The 22,525-nt window shown below is 35.2% G+C and overlaps 2 protein-coding genes across 2 annotated transcripts in view; both read left to right on the forward strand.

Moving 5' to 3' along the window:
• Positions 1 to 7,128, forward strand: part of LOC306882554 (tyrosine-protein kinase Mer-like) — a 43,557-nt gene extending 36,429 nt beyond the window's left edge. Inside the window, exon 19 of the mRNA XM_079437277.1 lies at positions 5,121 to 7,128. Within this exon, the coding sequence (XP_079293403.1) occupies positions 5,121 to 5,574 (454 nt within the window). The 3' untranslated portion in view covers positions 5,575 to 7,128. The remainder of the gene's footprint in view (positions 1 to 5,120) is intronic.
• A 1,491-nt stretch (positions 7,129 to 8,619) lies between these two features.
• On the forward strand, positions 8,620 to 18,512 carry LOC306882876 (transmembrane protein 87A-like). The gene is made up of 20 exons (XM_079437860.1): positions 8,620 to 8,784; positions 9,880 to 9,940; positions 10,438 to 10,529; positions 10,618 to 10,752; positions 12,191 to 12,247; positions 12,341 to 12,385; positions 12,481 to 12,574; positions 12,684 to 12,745; positions 13,149 to 13,332; positions 13,836 to 13,935; positions 14,345 to 14,438; positions 15,163 to 15,234; positions 15,671 to 15,779; positions 15,861 to 15,919; positions 16,011 to 16,114; positions 16,223 to 16,296; positions 16,409 to 16,479; positions 16,791 to 16,843; positions 16,961 to 16,991; positions 17,583 to 18,512. The coding sequence occupies exons 1-20, from the start codon at positions 8,647 to 8,649 to the stop codon at positions 17,622 to 17,624; spliced, it is 1,677 nt and encodes a 558-aa protein (XP_079293986.1). The 5' UTR covers positions 8,620 to 8,646; the 3' UTR covers positions 17,625 to 18,512.
• The last annotated feature ends 4,013 nt before the right edge of the window (positions 18,513 to 22,525 follow it).

Below are 22,525 nucleotides of genomic sequence, written 5' to 3' on the forward strand. Positions count from 1 at the left end.
TACATAATATAAGTATGTGTACTGTGTATGTTTATTATGTATATATAAATACACACACATACAGTATATATTTTGAAAATACCTACATGTATATACATTTATATAATAATTTATATTATATATATTTAATATATAAACATATTTTTCTTAAATATATACATGCATGTGTTTGTATGTGTATATATACATAATAAACATACACAGTACACATACTTATATTATGTAAACAAATTTTTTATTTTGGATGCGATTAATCATTTGACAGCACTACTCTAAAATTACTTGTTCTACCAGAAACACTCCCCTTATTAGTACAAGATACATTTTATGAAAATAATAATGCTTCTCAGGTTATCTTGTTTGAGGATATTTAGGTAGCTATACAGGAAAACAAGGAAAAAATACTGATTAACCCTGTAAAGCCTGACATATAAATACAATATAGAAATATAAAGTGTATTGAACCTTTAGACAAAATCCAAAAAGGTTTGCGTGTGTTTTTTGTTGAGTTTCATATTTGATACATCAGGTTTTTATGGCTCATATATGATATAGTGAGAATATTGAGGAATAAACAGCTTTGTTTTATGCATAGAAGAACCAGAGAATTTGAGCATATCACACCAGTCCTCAGTCCTTACACTGGCTTCCAGTTACATTTAGGATTGATTTTAAAGTACTTTTACTTGTTTATAAGTCACTCAATGGCCTAGGACCTAAATACATTGCTGATATGCTCACTGAATATAAACCTAACAGACCACTCAGATCATTAGGATCAAGTCAGTTAGAAACACCAAGGGTTCACACAAAACAAGGGGAGTCTGCTTTGAGCTATTATGCGGCCCGCAGTTGCAACCAGCTTCCAGAAGAGATCAGATGTGCTAAAACATTAGCCACATTTAAATCAAGACTCAAAATTCATCTGTTTAGCTGTGCATTTGTTGAATGAGCACTGTGCTATATGTCCGAACTGACTGCAATGAATTTTATGTATAATCATTTTCTCTTAACTGTTTTAAATTAATGTTAAATCAATTTTTATATAATTTCCTTGTTTTTATTGTTGTGATTATTTATTTTTTCTTCCTTTTATGTAAAGCACTTTGAATGAAATGTGCTAGATAAATAAACTTGCCTTGCCTTGCCTTGCCATAGGCCCTAACAGAGTAAAAATATAAAATTTGGTGCAGATGCTGATATTTTATAAAGTCATGGCCAAGAATATCGGCACCCTTGGTAAATATGATAAAAGAAATCCTTTTGATCTTTTATTTAAAAAAATCACAAAAATCTAACCTTTCATTGGATAATAAGATTTTAAAAAGAGGGGAAATATCATTATGAAATAAATGTTTTTCTCAAATACACATTGGACACAATTATTGGCACCCCTAGAAATTCTTGTGAGTAAAATATCTCTGAAGTATACTCCCATTCATATTCACAATTTTGAGCACTCCAGGTGATTATGAACATGAAATTATCCAGCCATGGCTTCCTGTTTCACAGAAATATAAATAGGAGGGCAAACAAAGCCCAAATTCCCTTAATCATCCATCACAATGAGAAAAACCAAAGAATATATTTCTGATGTGCAGCAAAAGATAATTGAGCTTCACAAATTAGTGAAGTGGCTTTAAGAAAAGAGCTAGAGCAGTGAAAATTCCCATTTCCTCCATCAGGGCAATAATTAAGAATTTCCAATCAACAGAAAATGTTATGAAACTGCCTGGAAGAGGACCTGTGTCTACAGGGCCGGCGCTCCGCACACGCACATCACGCACTGCGCGTAGGGCACCAAGTGCTTGGGGGGGGGCACCAAAAAATCTGGGTCGTGAAAATATCATCACAATATAGGCTACTAGTATAAATAACAAATAAAATATTTCTAGCATGTTAATATACAAAAGCAATACAAAAGTAATATAGGCCTAGACCAAATTAGTCGAGAAAAAGGTGAATCTCTGTGCCAGTCTCCCTCTGGTGCCGCCCCTTCCCCACCTCCCAGTGGTCTGTTCAATTATGCTTCAATCAATTTCAAATTTGGCCGACACCGACCTCAGACATGGCCTCGAAAAGGCACCAAGAGTCGGGGGCGGAAAAAAGAAAAAAGAAGAGACAGCGGGATGATGCTCGCGCGTCGCTTGCAGGTAAGACAATGTTTTAAATAAAAATGTTAGTTTTGTGCGTGTAGTATGCATGTCCAGGGGCGTCGGCGCGTCCGCGTCGCTAGTAGTGCAAAAGATCCGGGGCTTTAGCCCTGCATGTTGAGTCTTTTATTTTAACGGGGTCCGGGAAATTTTGAAACTTGGGCTGTTAAAGATGCAGTTTGTTTGAGAAGGAAAGGAAGGCCAATCGTTGGGGTCCTCATCGTCATATTTGAATGACAAATAAAGCTAATTTTCCCCCTAGGTAGGCTATACGTTACAGATGTGTGTGCATATAGCTATTAGTGCAGAACGTTCCCTATTGTAATTTCTTCGCTTCAATATAATGCCTATCTGCCTCTTGGTAAGGTGAACTTTAGAAAAACCCTGCAACTGAACGTGATGTGATTTTGCCAAATTAGACCGCTTAGATAAAGTTTTTTCGTTGTTGTTCTATGCGGTCATTTTCAAGAGGTTCGGCCAAGGGCGACATCTGTTGGTGAAACTGAAATTAGAAAAAAAAAACCCACAATCTCAGTGTTTGTATATTTTCATATTCACAGAGTTGTCAAATTATTAGGGCTGGGAAAAGATTAATCTCGATTAATCGCATCCAAAATAAAAGTTTGTGTCTACATGATATATGTGCGTGTACTGTGTATAATTATTTTGTATATAGAAATTATATATACAAAATAATTATACAAAATTATATATACAAAATAATTATACAAATTATATAAATTATATATACAAAATAATTATACACAGTACACGCACATATATCATGTAGACACAAACTTTTATTTTGGATGTGATTAATCGCGATTAATCTTTTCCCAGCCCTACAAATTATGTACAGAATTATTATATTGTGCCTCATCAGACCTCTTTTAAAGGTAAAATAGAGTTTTGAATTTTAAATGTTCCAGTGACACATAGGCCTATATAAAAGACTAATGTGTGCAATATTTTTGTATGATGGTTGATGGTTCAATCAAAAATGCATTTCAGTAGAATCCCTGAATATTTTGTCTTGTATTTCTGAATGCAGGGTCAATGCTAAAATACATGCAAGGAGCAACTCAAGGCCAGGAGTATGTAGAAGTAAATTCTACTGTGCAGTTATGTATGGTTATTTGCAGTTTAAAATGTGCACTTTAAAATTCATACTTCATAAAATTCATACACTTATACTTATTTGCACTTTAAACTTTTTTTGCACTTTTAACTTTCTGTGTTTACATTGTTCTGTTCCAATTATTTATTTGCAGCAGTTATTTTGGAAGTAAAGAGAACCTAACTAAGAAATTCTGAATGGTAGTTATTTCTTTGGTGGTGGTGGGGGGGGGGCACCGCCAAGCGTTTGTGCTTAGGGCACCCAAATGGCTAGCGCCGGCCCTGTGTGTCTATATCGTCCTAATGCACGGTGAGAAGGAGAATTTGAGTGACTAAAGACTCTTCAAGGACCACAGATGGAGAATTGCAGAAAATAGTTATAATAGAGTCTCGGGGTCAGAAAACCTTTAAAAAATTGTCAAACTGCGCCTACATCATCACGTGTTGTTTGGGAGGGTTTCAAGAAAAATTCTCATCACTCATCCAAAAACGCATTCTACTCATATTCAGTTATCAGACACGACTGGGACTTCAAATGGGACTGGCTTCTATGGTCAGATGAAACTAAAAAATGAGCTTTTTAGCAGCAAACACTCAAGATGGGTTTGGTGAACACAGGGATAAAAAGTACCCCATGTGTACAATGAAGTATACTGCTGTATTTTTGATGTTGTGGGCCTATATTTCTGCTGGAGGTCCTGGACATCTTGTTCAGACACATGGCATCATGGATTCTATCAAATACCAACAGATAAAAAATCAATAAGTGACTGATTCTATTAGAAATCTTATAATGGACCATGTTTGGATCTTCCAAAAGGACAATAATCCAAACACAAACCTCAAAAACAACACAAAAATGGGTCACTGAGCACAAAACCAAGCTTCTGCTGGCCATTCCAGTCCTCTGACCTGAACCCTAGAAAATGAGTGAGGTGAACTGAAGAGAAGAAGCACCGTCATGGAGCTGTGAATCTAAAGGATCTGGAGTGATTCTGGATGAAGGAATGGTCTCTTGTCAGGTGTTCTCTAACCTCATCAGGCATTATAGGAGAACATTTAAAGCTGTTAAACTGGCAAATGGAGGTTTCAAAAAGTATTGAATAAAAGGGTGCCGTTAATTGTGGCCAATGTGTATTAGAGAAAAACATTTATTTCATAATGATATTTCCCCCCCCATTTTAAATTCTTATTATCCAATGAAAGGTTAGATTTTTGTGAATTAACAATGCAGATTAATTTTCACAGCCTTCTTTGATCATATTTATCAAGGGTGCCGATATTTTTGGCCATGACTGTATGACCAAAAAGTAAGATGAAATTGTGTTGCTTGTTATGTAAATCAATGAGATCTTCATAACAGAATAGCAGTCTATGGACATAAAATGATAAATATCAATCAGTCACTCTCAATATCTCTCAATAATGTCTTAGTAAGATGATATTTAAAATATAGTCTTATAATCAAAACATACAATACAATGCAATACCATGATGATTGAGAGATGAACAAAAAAACGTTCCTCAAAAGCCTGATGATAATATTTGATACTCACTCACAAGTTATTCTTATGTTTACTTTGACAGCAAAAAGACAGGCGAAGCACAACATGATGGTGGACATTTGTACAATTATACTAAAAGATCTTTTACTCACTAAAAAACTCTAAATGATCCATCAGATGACAGAATGCATGTAGTAAATTGTGTGCAATAGGTTTCAGCAAAGTTTTGAACATGTTGGTAATTTCGAGGCCTTTGCTTATCAAATATGGTACAGCAGGCTTTATAGGGTTAATGTTGTTCAGTACATTTAAATCTAGTAACATGTCCTGTGCTCTTGTGTTTCAGGTATGACATCATGTTCAGCTGCTGGAGCGCTGATCCGATGGACCGACCCGACTTCACACAGGTTAGGAAGAGGCTGGAGAGTCTAGCAGGGAAGCTTCCCGCGGTTTCCAGCAGAAGAGACATCATCTACATCAACACCAGCTTCCCTGAGGAGGAAGAGGAGGAAGAGGAGTTACCCAGCGTGGCAGCGGAGGGGCCTGTGCTCACATCCTCACCCGCCTGCAGTCACCAAACCACGGACACATCAGTAGTGAAAGCCGACGTTCACAAAAGCACAGACGCAGAGGACGACCGGTACGTTGACGTCATTTCCTCCGGGGATCATGTGGCGAGAAGCACTGTAGATACGCCACTGTTGAATGACAGACTCTCAGAACAGGACAGTGAAGAAACGGTCAGGGACGTGACGGCGACACAGCAAACATCGAGTGACGACACCACACGTTTGCTCTGATGGGAAGTTGAAATGCATTAGAAAATTGACTTTTGTGGTATCCAACTAAAGTATATTTTGTCACAGGTTTCTTGAACACCCATCTGCCATTGTTGGACAAACAGTGCCAAACTCACACCATTGGTTGAGTGAAAGGAATAGTTCACCCAAAAATGAAAATTTACCCACCCTCAGGCCTTTCAAGATGTAGATGAGTTTTGTTCTTCAACAAAACAGATCTGGAGATATGTAGCATTGCATCACTTGTTCACCAATGGATGCTCTGCAGTGAATGGGTGCCGTCAGAATGAGAGTCCAAACAGCTGATAAAAACATCTCAATAATCCACAAGTAATCCACACCACTCCAGTCCATCAATTAATGTCTTGAGAAGTGAAAAGCTGCGCGTTTGTAAGAAACAAATCCATCAAGGCATATTTGTTTTTCAGTTTTGGGCTGTTTTAGCTCATAAACAGTGCTTGATCTGTGCGCATTTCTCTCCTGATTCAAGAAAGGATTATTATGGATTATGGATTCGTATTTTAGACAGAAGCAATGATTTGAAGTTAAAAACATCTTTATCGATTTGTTAATGACAGACATGCCGTTTATGAATTACTTTATTACTTGTGGATTATTATGATGTTTGGACTATAATTCTGAGGGCACCCATTCACTGCAGAGGATCCATTGTTGAGTAAATAATGCATTATATTTATGTAATAACATTTCACAATATTACTGGTTTTACTGTATTTTGGTCAAATAAATGCAGCCTTGATGAGCAGAAGAGACATTTCAAAAGATTTTAAAAATCTTACCAACTCCAAACATTTGAACAGCAGTATATGCACATTTTTATGGCAACGCATTCCTGATTTCATGTCTTGCAAAATGTCAAAAAAAAAAAAATCTAGTCTGTTTGCCCTCATCCAGCATTTCACAGTTGACCAGAAACACGATGGACCCTAAACTCACCTGGTGGGCCCGGTCTTGAAAGCTTTACCATGGTGTTGTTTTTGCCTTAATGCATGTTGAAGTACAGACCACAAAACTGTGATGCTACAAATGTTAGAAAACAAGTCCTGTTTTTTCTGAAGTGATGAAGAGACTGTTAGGTATATAATGTAATGGCCTTCAGGAGTTGTAAAATTAAGCTACAGTACATTGTGATTTTAAGCTTTTTTGTGAACTGTTTTTGCATAGAATCCAATTTGTATATTAGAAATGCATTTTGTAAATATAAAGGACGAGGTGTTTTTATATATAGTGTTTTTTACATTTTAACTTGGAAGTCAAACTGACATGAAGAAACGCAGAATCTATAGAGAAATATACAGAAGTGTTTAAACGAGTGAAGTATTTTTGATTGAGGTACAATGATATCTGCATTAATTTGAGGTTGTGTACAATTAATGCCATTATGAACAATATCTTTTTAAATACTGCTGACAAAATTATGTTTGCTTTAAAGTGCTGCCATAAATGTTATATGAAATGTTAAGTTGGTCCAGTAATACTCTGAATGAGCCATTTGTTCATATTTAAATGTAATATTAAAAGCTGTTACCCGGAAACGTTTTCTTATGATTTCAGTGTCCATACCAATTGAAATCTGTCATTTACATGAGTTTAGTGAGCAATAAGTATCATAATGTAAGTGCGCAGGCAACATTTCACGTCAGTAAAATCTGATTAAGCTGCAATTAAATGAAGGAAACCTGTTTCTTTCCACTACTACTGTTGAAATTATCAAAAAATAAAAAAAATAAATATAAAAAATTGTAATGCATGTTTAGATAAAATCTTCGATTAAACAAACATTTTGAAAAAGTGTCATTTTATTGTTGCTGTCATACGAGCTCATAGAGAAATCGTGTGGAAATCGTTTGTATGGTTTAGTAAAAAAGAAATCAGAAAAGAGACCAAAGTCTCCAAAGTCCTGATCGGAATCAAATGATTTGCGATACTTTACTTATATTCTAAATCATAAACATCTTAAAGACATCTGATAAACATCTATTTGACATCTGATAAGAAACGTCCTATAGACGTATTGAAATAAAAAAACAGAAATAAAATTAAACATACATTGCAGCACATAAATAAACTCAAAAGTTGGGGGGGGGGGGGTGAAACTGATAGAGTTAAGCTTGGGGAATTAAAGAAGCATTGGTTCTCATTTCAGAATGTCACTCTTCATTATTTCTTACTATGTTGTAATATTTTCCTAATTTATAAAAAATAAAAATTTTGACTGCTGCTGCACTGGGGACATCACATGCATGTGCGAGTCCTGAAAATTATGAAAATAAATCTAGGAATTATTTAATTGTTGGATTTTATATCAGCGGGGTTGAGGCATCAAAAGTAACTAAGCTGTTTTATGGATGGTAACTGTAATACTATTACTGAAATCTTATTAGTAATTAGTTACACTACTAGTTACTGCAAAAAGTAATATTACAGTAACTAAGTTACTAGTTACTGCCCAACACTGGTTATAGGCTAATTAGTCACTTACAGTGTTTTTATTAAATTCACATTAAATACAAAGTCAGTCGTATTAAAAATATTTAATGGTATGATTGACACCCATATCTGGTACTTAAGTAAAAACACGGATTTGTATGCAAAGTTAATAGATTACACTATTTTGCCCATCGCCCATTATCAACTAACATAATCTATAAAAGTGCAAAATGCATTTACTTACACATATTTGAGAATCGAGATATGATATATTTATGTGCGGCTATCCAAACTACAATTTATATAACGAATAAGCATTTTGTATGTCTCAGTTGTTTTATATGTTAATTAAAAAAGAACACATGCTACAGAGAGCTTGCTTTGTGTACATAGAAAGTTATACAGAAGAAGCATGCATATTCATTTATTGTTATGAAAAAGAAGACAAAGACTAACATAACTCATTTATCTCCAATCTGGGTAATTAAAAACAAATAGGTATGCATCATTTGAGTCCATCCTGTGCGGGCACCATTCGATTTTTCAAGGCATGACGTGTCACGCGCACAGGTGTGCGTGCGTCCGTCCGCGCGAGCGAGCGAGCGTCTTTGGACAGTAAACATGGCAGACAGTAGCCGTCGGTGGAAACATAACAGCAGCCGTTTGCTCTTTTTTATCACATTTCTCCTCATCACTTCATCATTAAATGGAGCTACCGCCGCTCCAGAGATGGGCATGTGGACTATTACAGTGCTTAATGTAAGTGTGGATGATGTTTTGATTATAAATGGAGGAAAAAGAGCGACGACTCCAAATGCTAACAGCTAGCATTAGATACCAGGGCATCATTAGTTCATGGACTATGTGATGTTTTTATGTTGCTATTTTCAAGACAACCAATAGAAATTAATGACAGATGAACGACACGTTATGAGACAGCTGTCAGAGTCATTAAAATGATAAAACTCTCTCAAACTAGCTCAAGGCTGAATGCTGCAGCACTACAAAACACAAGTCTCTTTGATTTTTTTTGCCATGAAAGGCTCTGGGATAATGAGAGATGATGTTTAATTAATACTGTCTGGCTCAAATGGTCGAATAGTGCATTGTAGTATTTTTTACAACATGTATTGCGCTGCTGGGATGCAAGAGGTGTGTGTGTCAAAGATGGAAAGGGGTTCAAGCATCGAAACTATAAACAGTTAATATAGCTTTATTATAGAAAACATTGAAATGTCTTTAATAGTCAACAATTGTTCATATTAACAGAATGTTTTGTCAGGTTTTATCCATTTGATCAACATTTTTTTAATAATTTAAACCATATTTTTATTAATTTACAATTTAGTATGATCACTTTTTCTTTGTTTTATTATGCTAAAGGACAAATGGAACATTATTAGTTTCCATTATAAAGTAGACATTTTACTTGTATATAATATGCTTTTTATGTATGTAAAATCACTTTTGTAAATTTAATTTGATGCATGGTGTCAAGAAAAAAAAACATATTTTACTGTTTGCTGTATGACAGCAGCAAACAGTAGCAATAAATGTAGCCTGTCGCTGCAGTTTAATATGCAAACTGAGGATTTTACTCAGTATTCAGTATAAAGGAGTCCGTTTTTGGCATCGAGCTGACGCTGTCACCTTTGATTGTCCATATGATCTGTGTAAAGTTTGTGACAAGGTCTTATCAAATATTTAAAGGCCCGTCTAATTTTTCCACTGAGGTATCTAGTGGCTGCCACTGTAAGACAATGCCATATCACACCAGTTTAATTTACTACTGAGCACTTTCTACGGGGAAAACTGTAGAAAGAATTTGACATTGTGTTTTATTCTCTTTTCCAGACATCGAGACCGTTATTGTTGAGAAAAGCCATGTATAAGGACACTGACATTCATCTAAGAGGTGTCTAATGTTATCATTTATGCATAGACTGAAGATAAAGCTTAAAGTAATTGTTCACTTAAAATGAAACATTTATGGACATTTTCTCATCCTCGGGCCATCCAAGATGAGTTTATTTCTTCATCAGAACAGATTTTGAGAAATTTAGCATCACATCACTTGCTCACCAATGGGTGCCGTCAGAATGAGAGTCCAAACAGCTGATAATAACATCCACAAGTAATCCACACCACTCCAGTTCATCATTAAATATGAGTCCATAAGAGGAAGCAACGATTTAAAGAAAAAAAAATTGACGGCACCCATTCACTGCAGAGGATCCATTGGTGAGCAAGTGATGTAATGCTACAATTTCTCCAAACATGACATCTTGGATGACCTGAGGATGAGTGCATTTTCAGCAAATTTTCATTTTTGGTTGAACTACTTTCTCCTTTAATAAACACATGTCCTGTATTGTTTGCATAGTGACACAAGGATCTCTTTTCTCTCTGCAGTGACGTCTTTCAGTTGTCCGGAGGAAGTGACGTTCTCCATTCAGTGGTTTCTGAAATACTACCCCTGTCACAATGAGTACAACAATATTGAAGTGAGTGGCAGCTGTTTGCTTCTGAAATCCTTAAAGCATGTCTGTGATACTCTTTGTTTGTTTATCATTTGTTTATTTGCTCGTTCAGGAGATGTATGAAAAGACGCCACTGAGTCGAGGAAAGAGTCTGGACCCGAACCCTTTCGGACCCGGACAGTATATTCAGCACAAATACAGGGAGTTATCCTGCCGCAATGGCATGAACATGTTCCCCATGCTCAATGTACGTTCACACTGCTTGATTTCAGTCAGTAATGTATGCCCTATTTTCAGCTTGACCTTTTTCTGTCAACTTTGAGAAAAATAAGCTACGGTCAGTGTTTTTTAGCATTATTATATTCTTATGCTTTTAATTATATGCCTTTCAGTTTTCATTTTAATTTGAGTAATTTTTTTAATGTGCTTTTGCCATTTCTATTTGTTTTATATGTATGTGTGTATATACAGTGGTGGCCAAAATTAACACTAGTATTTTCTCCAGGTAAAAAATGGTTTTAAGTGGTTCTTTTGCTTTAGCGTGTCAGTAGAAGATATCAGTTTACATTTCCAAACATTAATTTTGCCATTAATTGTAATAATCCAGTGAGATTTTTGTCTGACAGCAGCCAGTGCTCCACACAGAGATCTGATCTGATCATCATCCAGTCTGTCTGGAATGACATGAAGAAACTGAGACAGACGAACTGTGGCAACGTCTCAAAGACGCTTCAAGAAACCTACCTGTAAAGCCTCCTGAAAAACTCTGCTCAAGTGCACCGAGCGCAAAAGCTGCTTTAAACGCAAAGGATGCTCACACCAAATGTTGATTTAATTTACTAAACAGAAGTTAACTGAGAAAGAAAATCTATTTATGACATTATTTTTGACAGCATCCTCATTTTACAGCATTTTTAAGTGCCTGAAACTTTCAAAAGCACTGTTGCTTTGCAGGTAGTTTTCTTGAAGCGTCTTTGAGACGTTGCCACAGTTCTTCTGGATACTTCAAAGATCTCACTGGATTATTATAATTAATGGCAAAATGAATGATTGGAAATGTAAACTGATATTTCCTACTGACACACTACAGAAAAAGACCATTTTTTAGCTGGTGAAAATACTAGTGTTCTAATCATTTTGGCCACCACTGTATATTTAGCTTTATTTTTATTTCTGTATTGGTCATTTTAATACTTAAACTTATTTGATTTCTGTTAGTTGCCTAAACAATATTTCTCTTTTTTCATTTGTTTTTCAAAATTTAAAAATTTTCATGTACTATTTATGTTTACGTGTACACATTTATATTTATTTTACTGTCAAATAAAAAAGATGAAATTGAATTTTGCATTAACAAACTGATTCCTGCTGTATTTTCAGGCCTTTATTTATACAAGTAAATTCTTTTTTTTTTAAATATGCCAAGTATATTTTACAAGCACATCTCTTTATCACATTGTCTGTGTTTCCAGACACAATCATATTTCTTAAAATGATTAAAATAAGTAATGAAAGATAATTCAACAAATACTAACATGATGCATGCTTACAATTATGATGTTTTCAGCCTCTTTCTCAACTTCCTGACAATTGACTGATTTGAATAATTATTTCATAATTGCATCTTAAAAGATTCAGTGTTAACTTGCCTTTTTCAGTGTTGTCTATTACATGTTTTCCTGCAGAAATCAAAAGCAGAACCGAAAACCGTGAGCCCGGCTCAGTTGGAAGAAGAGTTACAGGTAAAACCGTTGACTAACGTTCCTTTTTCAAAAGCTGCTTGTTCTCAAACATTTCAAAAAGAGCAATATATTTTTCTTTGTTTTTAAAATAAGGATGGCAGTTTCACAAGTTCTTCTGTTGCTGAGGCTGGAACAATGGTAAGACATTCTGAGATATAATATATGGAGTATTTGGCAACAGCAATAGATTGAGGGTTTGTTGAGTAATGCACATAATTCCTTTGTTGGCAAAGGAACATGCGATTGCTACGACCTGGAGGGACGGGCCCTACCTGCTGGTAGTGAAGATCAATTCAAGCAAACAGGATGCCAACTGGAATTTAACCTGTAGGGCTAAGTACCTTATCTGCTCTTATCAGAGATGTCTGTATATGTAGCTGTTTCTGTATGACTGCATGATCTTTTCTCATGCTATCTTATCTAAATTGTGTTTCAGTCAGTGTTGTGATGAAGGGAACCCACGGCTATCTCTCTGTCACCGAATGGCCTCTCATGATCGTGAGTAGTTTAGATGCTCATCGGCTTTATTTGCTTATTAGTGATGGGTTCTATGATGGGTTTTCAAAACGAGATCTGGAGACCACAACTGGCCTCAAAGGAGTGCTAGGGGTCTGTGGAAATGTTTAAATCAGAGAAAAATGAAAATGTAAATGAAGTTAATTAATAAAAAAATAAAAATGAATAAATATATCACAATGAAATCAAAATGTACAAGTATTGTTTTTTTTATTGAATTAAAAATAAAATTGATTACATGTATTATATTCAATAATAAATGAGCAGTTAAATAACAAATTTAAACCGACAACAATCCAACAGTCCAATCAATTCCTGATGGACAAAATTCTGTTATAATATCTTTGCTTGATTTTGTATGTGTTTCTCCCTCTCTTTTCTTCAGTTCTACATGGTGATGTGTGTGGTGTACATCCTGTACGCCCTGCTGTGGTTCGTCTGGGCATCCTGCTACTGGAAAGACCTGCTGAGGATTCAGTTCTGGATTGCAGGAGTCATATTCTTGGGCATGATAGAGAAGGCCGTCTTCTGTGCTGAATATCAGAACACTAACAATGTGGGCTCAGCATGTTAGTCAAAATACAATCTTTATTCCTCAGTTTCAACTGTTAAATCCACCTACAATGGCCTAACTAATTTAGACACTTAAGTTGCACGTAAAACTGTCTGAATGTCATTGCATAAGATAAAACTGTAATCTAGAATCTTTTCGGAATTTGAATGCATAGACAGCATTTATTTCATTAAAATCCAATAAAACAGTAATAATATATATCTTTTTATATTTTGAGTTTTCAGTTTAAAACAGAATGTCACAATGCCTTTGTCTTAATTTTTAACACTACATAAATGTATTATTTTATCAATTAAAATGTAACCTTTCTTTAAAACCTTAAAATTGAATCTTTCTTTAAAATGAATGACACCTGGATCGATATTTTGTTGTCTAATGCAGTGACATTCAGACATTTTAATTAGTCTGCATCAGGCATCTCACTGGCGTTTGCTGAAAAACAAACTGGGAATAGATCAATAGATTTCCATATGTTGAATCTCTTTGTCTTCTCTCCAGCTCAGAGTCTGCTGATCTTTGCCGAGCTCATCTCTGCTCTGAAGAGGACTCTGGCCCGTTTGCTTGTCATCATCGTCAGTCTGGGCTACGGCATTGTCAAGTGAGTAATGAAAGCATTGATCGACAGGTATCAGGATCATTAAAGAATAATTCACCCCCCAAAAATGAAAATTTGCTGATAATGTACTCAGACCATCCAAAATGTAGACAAGTTTGTTTCTTCATCTAATTTGAAGAAATTTAGCATTCCATCAGTTGCTCCATCTTCTGCAGTGAATGGGTGCCGTCAGAATGAGAGTCCAAACAGCTGATTAAAAATCCACATCACTCCAGTCCATCAATTAATGTCTTGTGAAGTGAAAAGCTGCATGCAAACTAAATAAATATTTTGATGTGAGAGGACAACGTAACAAAGTGTTGTTATGAATTATCATGTTTGGGTGAACTATTCCTTTGAGTGGTTTTAGAGAGCGTGAGATGACGATGGTGATATTTTTGTGTTTTCTCAGGCCGCGTTTGGGCACCGTCATGCACAGAGTGGTGGGTCTGGGTGTGCTTTATTTCGCATTTGCAGCAATCGAGGGCATTCTCAGGATCACTGGGGTAAAGCTGACCTGCTTCTTCTTAAACTATTTTGTTATGCAGTTGCATAATATAAACAGCCATTTTTGTATAATAACTGTCAATTATGAGATGTCATTTAGACTTTATTTGTCGTCAGTAATGAGTGTGATTGGTGTTGATCTGTAAGGGTCGAGATAATGGACCAGCCCTCGTCACATACGTTATACTAGCTGTGTTTGATTCTTCTGCTATCTGGTTCATATCCTTCCAATGGGCCTATAAAGCCTGTTCGATTATGAAGACTTCATTTAATTAACAGAATTATACCAAGCAGGTTTTAAAGGGATAATTCATCCAAAAGTTCTGTCATCATTTAGTCGCCCTCATGTCAACGTTCTTTGTTGAACATAGAAGATATTTTGAAGAATGTTGGTAACCAAACAGTTGCTATTGACTTCCATTGAATTTTGTCCATATAATGGAAGTCAATGGAAACCAAAATGGTTTGGTTGCCAGTTTTATTCATTCTTGACGGAATTTTCATTTTTGAGTGAACTGTTTTAACTAATTCTGTCATTTACAAATGTAAATTATTTCTTGCATACTAAAACCATGTAGTTGAGAAGCATTAAAAATGTGCTTATTCCTTTTAGTATGATTTTTAGTTTCATTGTCGTTTGTTTTTCAGTTTTTGCAGGGGTGAAGGACCTGTTCCTACTGTTCCCTATTCCTTATTTTTCCCACCTCTGTGCATCTCTCTCAGGCTAAAGACTCTGACCTGGCCCTGCTAGCCAACATTCCCCTGGCTCTGCTTGACTCCTGTCTGTGTTGGTGGATATCCTTTTGGGAAGCTGTGTGTGTGCCCCCTGCACAGTATTTTATTCCTGCATGATGCCTTATGAGTTCTTGTTTTATTTGCCTTTTAGACCCGAAGGCGTTCTCGCTAAGCATGATGCTGCAAAAAAAAATCTTGATTATTTTCAGCATTATATGTATGCATGTGTGCGATGCTGTTGATTACCATAGACGCTTCAGCAGGTGTTTACTGTCAAAATCCGGTGGAAGATGGTGCATTTTAGCGCTGAAAATACGCTACTCTTCTAAAGTCTGGGGTCAGTTAAGATTTTTTTTTTTAAATAGATTTTTATAAAAATTCATGTTTTTATTTTGTCTGTGTTAATTGACAGCAGGCTACATAGGAACTATTAGGTTAATAACAACTTGTTATATTCCTAGTCTTATGATGAATGAATTCCTTGACTATATCTCACATATTTGTCAGTCTGGCACAAACCATTAAGACTCTGAAGCTCAGAAGAAACCCAGTGAAGTTGTCTTTGTACAGACACTTCACCAACACGCTCATCTTTGCTGTTCTCGGTGAGTAAAAGCATGAAATATCGCTGAATACAGTGAAATAATTAAACCCAGTCAAGGTGACTGATATGTGGCGTGTTTCAGCCTCCATTATTTTCATGGTTTGGACAACGAAGAAGTTCCGGTTAGCAGACTGTCAGGCGGTGAGTGTCTGAACTCTCCGAGTTTACAGCTCTGCTCTGATTGGAGCAGAACCAAATGATTTAAAACTGGTTGGTATGTGTTTATGAGCAGGACTGGATGGAGCTGTGGGTGGATGATGCTTTCTGGAGGTTCCTCTTCTCCATCATACTGCTGGTCATCATGTTTCTGTGGAGGCCGTCTGCCAACAATCAAAGGCAAGCATGCTGAAGATATCATCGTGCTTCTTCCAAATTCTAGTCAGCTGTCTTGCTCTCTATCGTCTACAGCAGTGTCCTGACCGCAAACATGTGCTTTTTTTGTAGGTATGCGTTCACACCGCTTATTGATGACTCAGACGATGAGGAGATTGAAGAGTTCCTGGTGTCTGCAAACATCGGTCAGTCACACTTTTTTGTGTCTGTATGTCTTGAATTTTTCACTGTAAGCTTTGTATGGAAACTGTTATATGAAAATTGTGGGTTAATTAATATGCACTCTTTCATCCTCAGCTGACGGGATAAAGTTGAGGGCAGCTAAGACAGAAACCAATGGAACAATGAAACCTGCAGCAGCCAATCCGGTCAGTGTTCATTCATTCAACTGTCCCATATAGTTTTATTTTTGTATTATTTCAATAACATTTAAATTGTTCTTACAATTTTAACATGTTCACTTTTTTTTTAAAGAAGTCATTTTTATACTGCAAGGTCACATCAAATTGATTAAAAGTTACAATAAAAACACCTATAATGTTAAAAAGTTAGAAGTTATGTTCTTTTTTAACTTTTTATTCATCAGAGAATCCTCAATAAAATCGTAAATATCACTTCATGAAGGAAATGTTATATAAGAAAATGTAACCTAATATAATCAAATATTTGATTGTTTCAGGATGAAGATTTGAAGTGGGTGGAGGAGAATATTCCTACCTCTCTGTCTGATGTGTAGGTCGTTTCCTGTTTGACAAAAGCAAACATGCATCCTCCCTCTGCTGTTAGCTAGAAAAAGCTGCCCATGTTAAATTTGTAATTATTCACGCAATTATTCGCTTTTATTTTCAGAGCTCTTCCTGTTCTTCTTGACTCAGATGAGGTATGCAAACTTTATTTCTATCATAATTTTGCTTTGCTGTAACTTTAAGTTTTTAGTTTTAGTCTTTGTTTTCCTTTACTGTGTTCTTGTGAAATGGGATACGCTGGGGTAGAAATAAAATCAGTTCAAGCGTTATCATAGTAACTTAAATGAAAGCCATAAAAACACATTTTCATTACTTTAAATAAAATAATTGTTAACCTAAAATACATAATAAAAATGTAACTGATTTTTATTTCAGCTAGTTGCCAATGCAACATTTCTCATTTAGTTTAATTTGATTTACTAAAATAATTAAAGGGTTAGTCCCCCCCCAAAAATGAAAATTCTCAGTTTTTGTTTTTGGGCGAACTAACCCTAAAACTGAAATAAAAAATTAACAAAACAATATAGAAATGCCAAAGAAAAAACAGTAACATGAAAATGAACATATACAAAATCATTCAAAATTTTAATAAAATCATCAGTGTAGTATTTCGTGACACTAAAATAACATTATTTCCATTGTTTTATTCACTTTTATGTGTTTGTGGAACATTTACATCAGCCATCATGAATAAATGAGTTAATTAAAGCCTGTTTCTCACACAGGAGATCATGACCACCAAGTATGAGATGTCTAAAATGGAGTGAGGTTGAGAAAGCGCTGCAGCTGAAGCAAACCTCCACAGATCAACCAAACCGCTGCTCCTGTTACTGGCATCTGACCCTCACCGGAGAGAGTCACAGACTCGGACTGTTTCCCTCCTCTGGTCCGGATGATTGGCAGCTTTTGGGTAAATTGAAGGAATCGTGCTGAAGAGGTGGATGTATCCTAGCTGATGTAGACGCAGTACTACCTGAACTTTGTTGAGGTGTTACCTCTCTTTTTTTTTTCTTTTTTTTTCCTGAACTGTTCAAATGTCCAGAAGACTTTAACGTCATCATCAATCTGTATAAAGAGACGACGGTCTATGTTTATAAACTTTTGTGATGACAAACCTGTTAAAATTGTGAGCGAGTATTCAAATGGGTGAAACCATTCTAACTTTTTGTTTTTGTGTGTGTGTGTGTGTGTGTGTGTGTGTGTGTGTGTGTGTGTGTGTGTCACTCCATCTGGAAAAACATTGATAAGGAACTTCAAGTTGACCAAAGCGTCTTCTCCGTTTCGATAAGTTAGTCTTTGGCTGTATATAAAGTGTTATTTCAGACTATGATTTCAGCACATGATGTGAATAGTAGAATGTCTGTTGGTGTGTCCAGTTTGTTTGTGAGTTTGTGCAGGGAGTAATTTAAATGGGCAGAATGATTTATTATATATTCTATTTTATAAAGTTGTTTTGTTTTGTAGAGAGCCCAGATTAACTTTTCTGACTTAAAAGAAGAATTCACCCCAAAATTAAAATTGTTGTTATTTAGTCACCCTCAAACCTGCATGCTGTTATTTATGGAAGACTGTTTTGGTCACAAGTAAAAAAAAAAATAAAGGTTTTTATTTTATAATTCAGCATTTATTCTCGTACTTCTGCGATATACCATGGAGCCATGGAACAAAAAAATAAAAAAGGTTGTTGCAATATCTCACAATCCTGACTTTTCCTTTCAGTTGCAGTTTACATCTCACTTTTCTACTCAGAAATGCGAGTTTATATCTTAAAATTCTGAGTTTATACCTTGTAATTCTCAGGAAAAAAGTCAGAATTGTGAGATATGAACTTGTTTGATAAATTCACAATTACTTTTTTTTTTTTAATCGTGGCAGAAACAACACAAAAAGAGAATATTTAAAGCAAAATTTAGCAGTGCATACAACTTGTGCAATATAATTCCATCTCTTCTGAAATAATATGAAAGCTTTGTGTGAGGAACAGAGCAAAACTGAGCCCTCTATTGGCCAAAAACTTTACCCCTCGCAACATGAAATATGAATGCTTTTGTGAATGAGGTTTGAGAGCAGTATATAAATTAAATTTTGGTCCGTTTCTTACAGAAAACTTGTGCGAGTTGAAATATAACACATTTTATGATGCATATTTTTGGAGCTTGACCTTTAATTGTATGCAAAGAAGTAGCATGAAGACTTGCAGCTTTTTAATTTCATTTGAAGAAATATAGTTTGAAACAACATTAGGGTGTCTTTTCATTTTTGAGTGAAATATTCTTTTAAATGCATTTGTTTTTCTTTTTGAGGAAAAGAGTATCTCTGTAGATGCATACTGAAGCCTTAACTCGCTTCTGTCCTTTTTTTGTTTTTTTTTGGCTGTATCACAGTAAAATCATCACTTAGTCTTTTCTGCCCTGGTCTTGGTTGGACATTCTGTGATGTGTCTGCTTAACAGAACAATGTGTGCTTTACCCTGCTGAACCGCGGTAAACAGAATGACTGTTAAACTACAGAAAGATTTCTTTTTATTTATTTTATGCATCCTTGAGACAAAACGAAATCCGTTGTCAAAAACCTTCCGATTTGTGTATAGGCTATTATAAAGCGCACTTTATGGTAATGTGATTTTTTTGGTCATGGGATGCAGCTTCATTTATCTTTATGATGCTGACCTTGTCCATGTTTCTTCCATAATTTAATGGTTTTCTTTGCCTTTCTGTTCATATAATCAGCTGGCCTCCTCAAATGAGAGCTCACACTATTCAGAAAGCACACTTGATATCCTGTAGAGCTCAGGTCTTGTCTGTTTTCTGTCTACATGCATGTTTATTCATGTTTCATGTTAAACAATGTGGGTTGCAATAAAAGACTCTTTATTACAGTCAAATTGTGAGGTGTTGTGAGTTATTAATTTTAATGTCATATGTTGTTTTTTTAAAAAGTGTTCACAATGCCCTGAAGGTGACAGAAAATATTGGATAAGACAATTGACCATGAAAGTGTCATTTTGTCTGTTCTGTGAAATATAATAGTGTTAATGTAGGTCATTCTCTTAGATTTCTACAGGTTTACCAAGCATTACCAGTATTCCTCACCAATTTCAACTAAACCACGTCTGTTAGTTAAATCTTGACTAAATTCACTAATACACCCATTCACATTTTACTCTTTGTCTCTTCTTGGTAAATGGCCCAAAATATTATTTATAAATTTGACATATTAACTGCAATATGTTCCTTTTTATACCACCAGGCGTCATGGTTCGATATGCCTTCGCCTACTGATTTAATATGAAATACACACATCAGCACAAACACACACAGAAAACACTTCATAAATCTATTTTTATTGTGGGTTTTTATAATTTTTTATATATACAGTATACATTTGGAGGTAGGCAGCCTTCATCTCCATTCACTTTAATTAAAGCAGCGTGAACATCTTGAGACAGAACATATTGTAAGATATGTCAGAGCAAGATATTTTCCGTTGAGACAGCTCAAACTTGCATTTTTGTCTGGGACTAGCCTTGAGCCTTGTCTGTGAAAACAGGGGTATATGTAATAAATTAACAAAAAATTAAATAAAACCACAAAGGATTTACCGAGTATTACCAATATTCCTCATCATTCTCTCTGGTACTTGGCCTTAAAGTAGAGTTTAATAAAAAACAATTAATAATAAAAATGAAATAATAATAAAAAATAAAATTAATTTAAAAATGAATAAAAATGACAAAAACTCACAACTAAATTACTAAAACTTTTAACTGAAATAAATAATAATAAAAATATTCAAAATATCAATAAAACCTATAATAGATTCTCAATGATACTAAAATAACACTGGCCACAATACATCCACAAGAGTCTTTGAGCTAATCTGTGAACTTTGAGTCTTAAACCAAGGAACATGACCAGAAATAAACATATTCAAGATAACAATCTACTTTTCCAACGGCAAACACATGTGGTTTTACTGATGCATGACATATTACTTTTTACCCTCGTATTTTACAGTCCAGTCCAAAAAACAACAACAACAACAACAAAGACTAATTTATAAAAACACACAAACTCAAACTCTGAAAGAAACACCTCAACGCCAGGTAGTTACTGTATCATAGGGCTTCAGTCAGAAGACTTGGAAAATAATGCACATATATAGATCGCATAAAATATAGTGGCTGTATGCTTTCATGGAAAAGAGCAGTGTGAACATAGTGTTTCCCAGAAGTAAGAAGTCATTCAGGTTTGGAGCGGCATGGTTACTTTCTTTGCTTATCACTTCTTCCCTCAAAATGTCAATGTTTATTGCTTATAGTGAAAGATAAATGATGTCTTGGGCCGTTCAGTTTTCTCTGGCAAATCTCATTGAATTTAAAACCTTTTAAAAGCTTCAAACTGGGCCGTTGGACCAAGAGTAGAGATGTTTCTCAGTGATTATGCAAAGTGCATTGTCATTTAAAACAGCACCCAGCCGTCCTGTGAACATGTGCTTCTGGAAGCTTCTGGCTCTTTTGATCTTCTGAGAGAAAAGGCACTGGACAGCCACATGTGCTCAACATTACTGTCCATTTCTCTTTCTAGCAAACACATAAGTGACTGAGAAATACTCTTTCATTTCCTGATTGTTATTGTTCCTTGTATTCTTCTTAAGGTCATATTACTACATTTTGATGACTAACCAGCAAATTCTGAAGATCTTTTCAGTTTCAGTGGATCGTTCCACCCCGAAGTGGGAGTTTGGTGTCTTTTCTGCTCACCAAGGCTGCATTTATTTGATAAACAATACCATAAAAACAGTAATTTTGTGAAATATTATTACCATTTTAAATAACTTTTTTTCTATTTATTTAATTTTCTTTTAAATGTAATTTATTCCTGTGATGCAAAGCTGAATTTTTAGCATCATTACTCCAGTATTCCTTCATAAATTATTCTAATTTGCTGCTCAAGAAAAATGTATTAATATCAATGTTGAAAACAGTTGTTCTGCTTCATATTTTTGTGGAAACCGTTATACATTTTTCTTAATGTTTCTTTGATAAACAGAAAGTTTAAAAACAACCCAGCATTTATTTGAAGTAGAAATCTTTTGTAATATCATAAATGTCTTTGCTGTCACTTTTGATCACTTTAAGTTTTAATTTCTTTAACAATCCTCTGGCCCTCTTCGGTCATTTTTGACCGAAAAATTTTATATTTTGACATTTTTAAAATCTTAGCTTCATCAGAATGAGATGACACTTGGTGACTTCTGTCACATTAGCAATATGAACACACAAAAAAATCATGGACATGATTCGGATATGTTAAAGGGTCAAAAAAAAAAATAGTCACACTTGACTTCTTCGCGGTCAAAAATGACCGACATAGGAAATGAATGGGAAATACAAAAAAATGTGAAAAGTCAGTGAATCTTTTGGTGGTACAAACTACAAATCAGCCACTGGTCAGAAAAAAAGTGTGCAGCAATCAAGGGGTGACTGTCTAGAATATCAGGAGTGCAAAATAGACACCCACACATGCGCACACACACACACACACACACACACAGAGAAATTAGCTGGTAAGACAATTTTAGGGTTGGTGACTGCAGAGCTGGTCCCTGCGCGGCTCGTGCCTCACCTCATCTAATCTTTTAGAATGTCTAGATATATATCTAAATG

Source organism: Barbus barbus (genome assembly GCF_936440315.1).
Source record: "Barbus barbus genome assembly, chromosome: 16".
Lineage (NCBI taxonomy): Eukaryota > Metazoa > Chordata > Actinopteri > Cypriniformes > Cyprinidae > Barbus > Barbus barbus.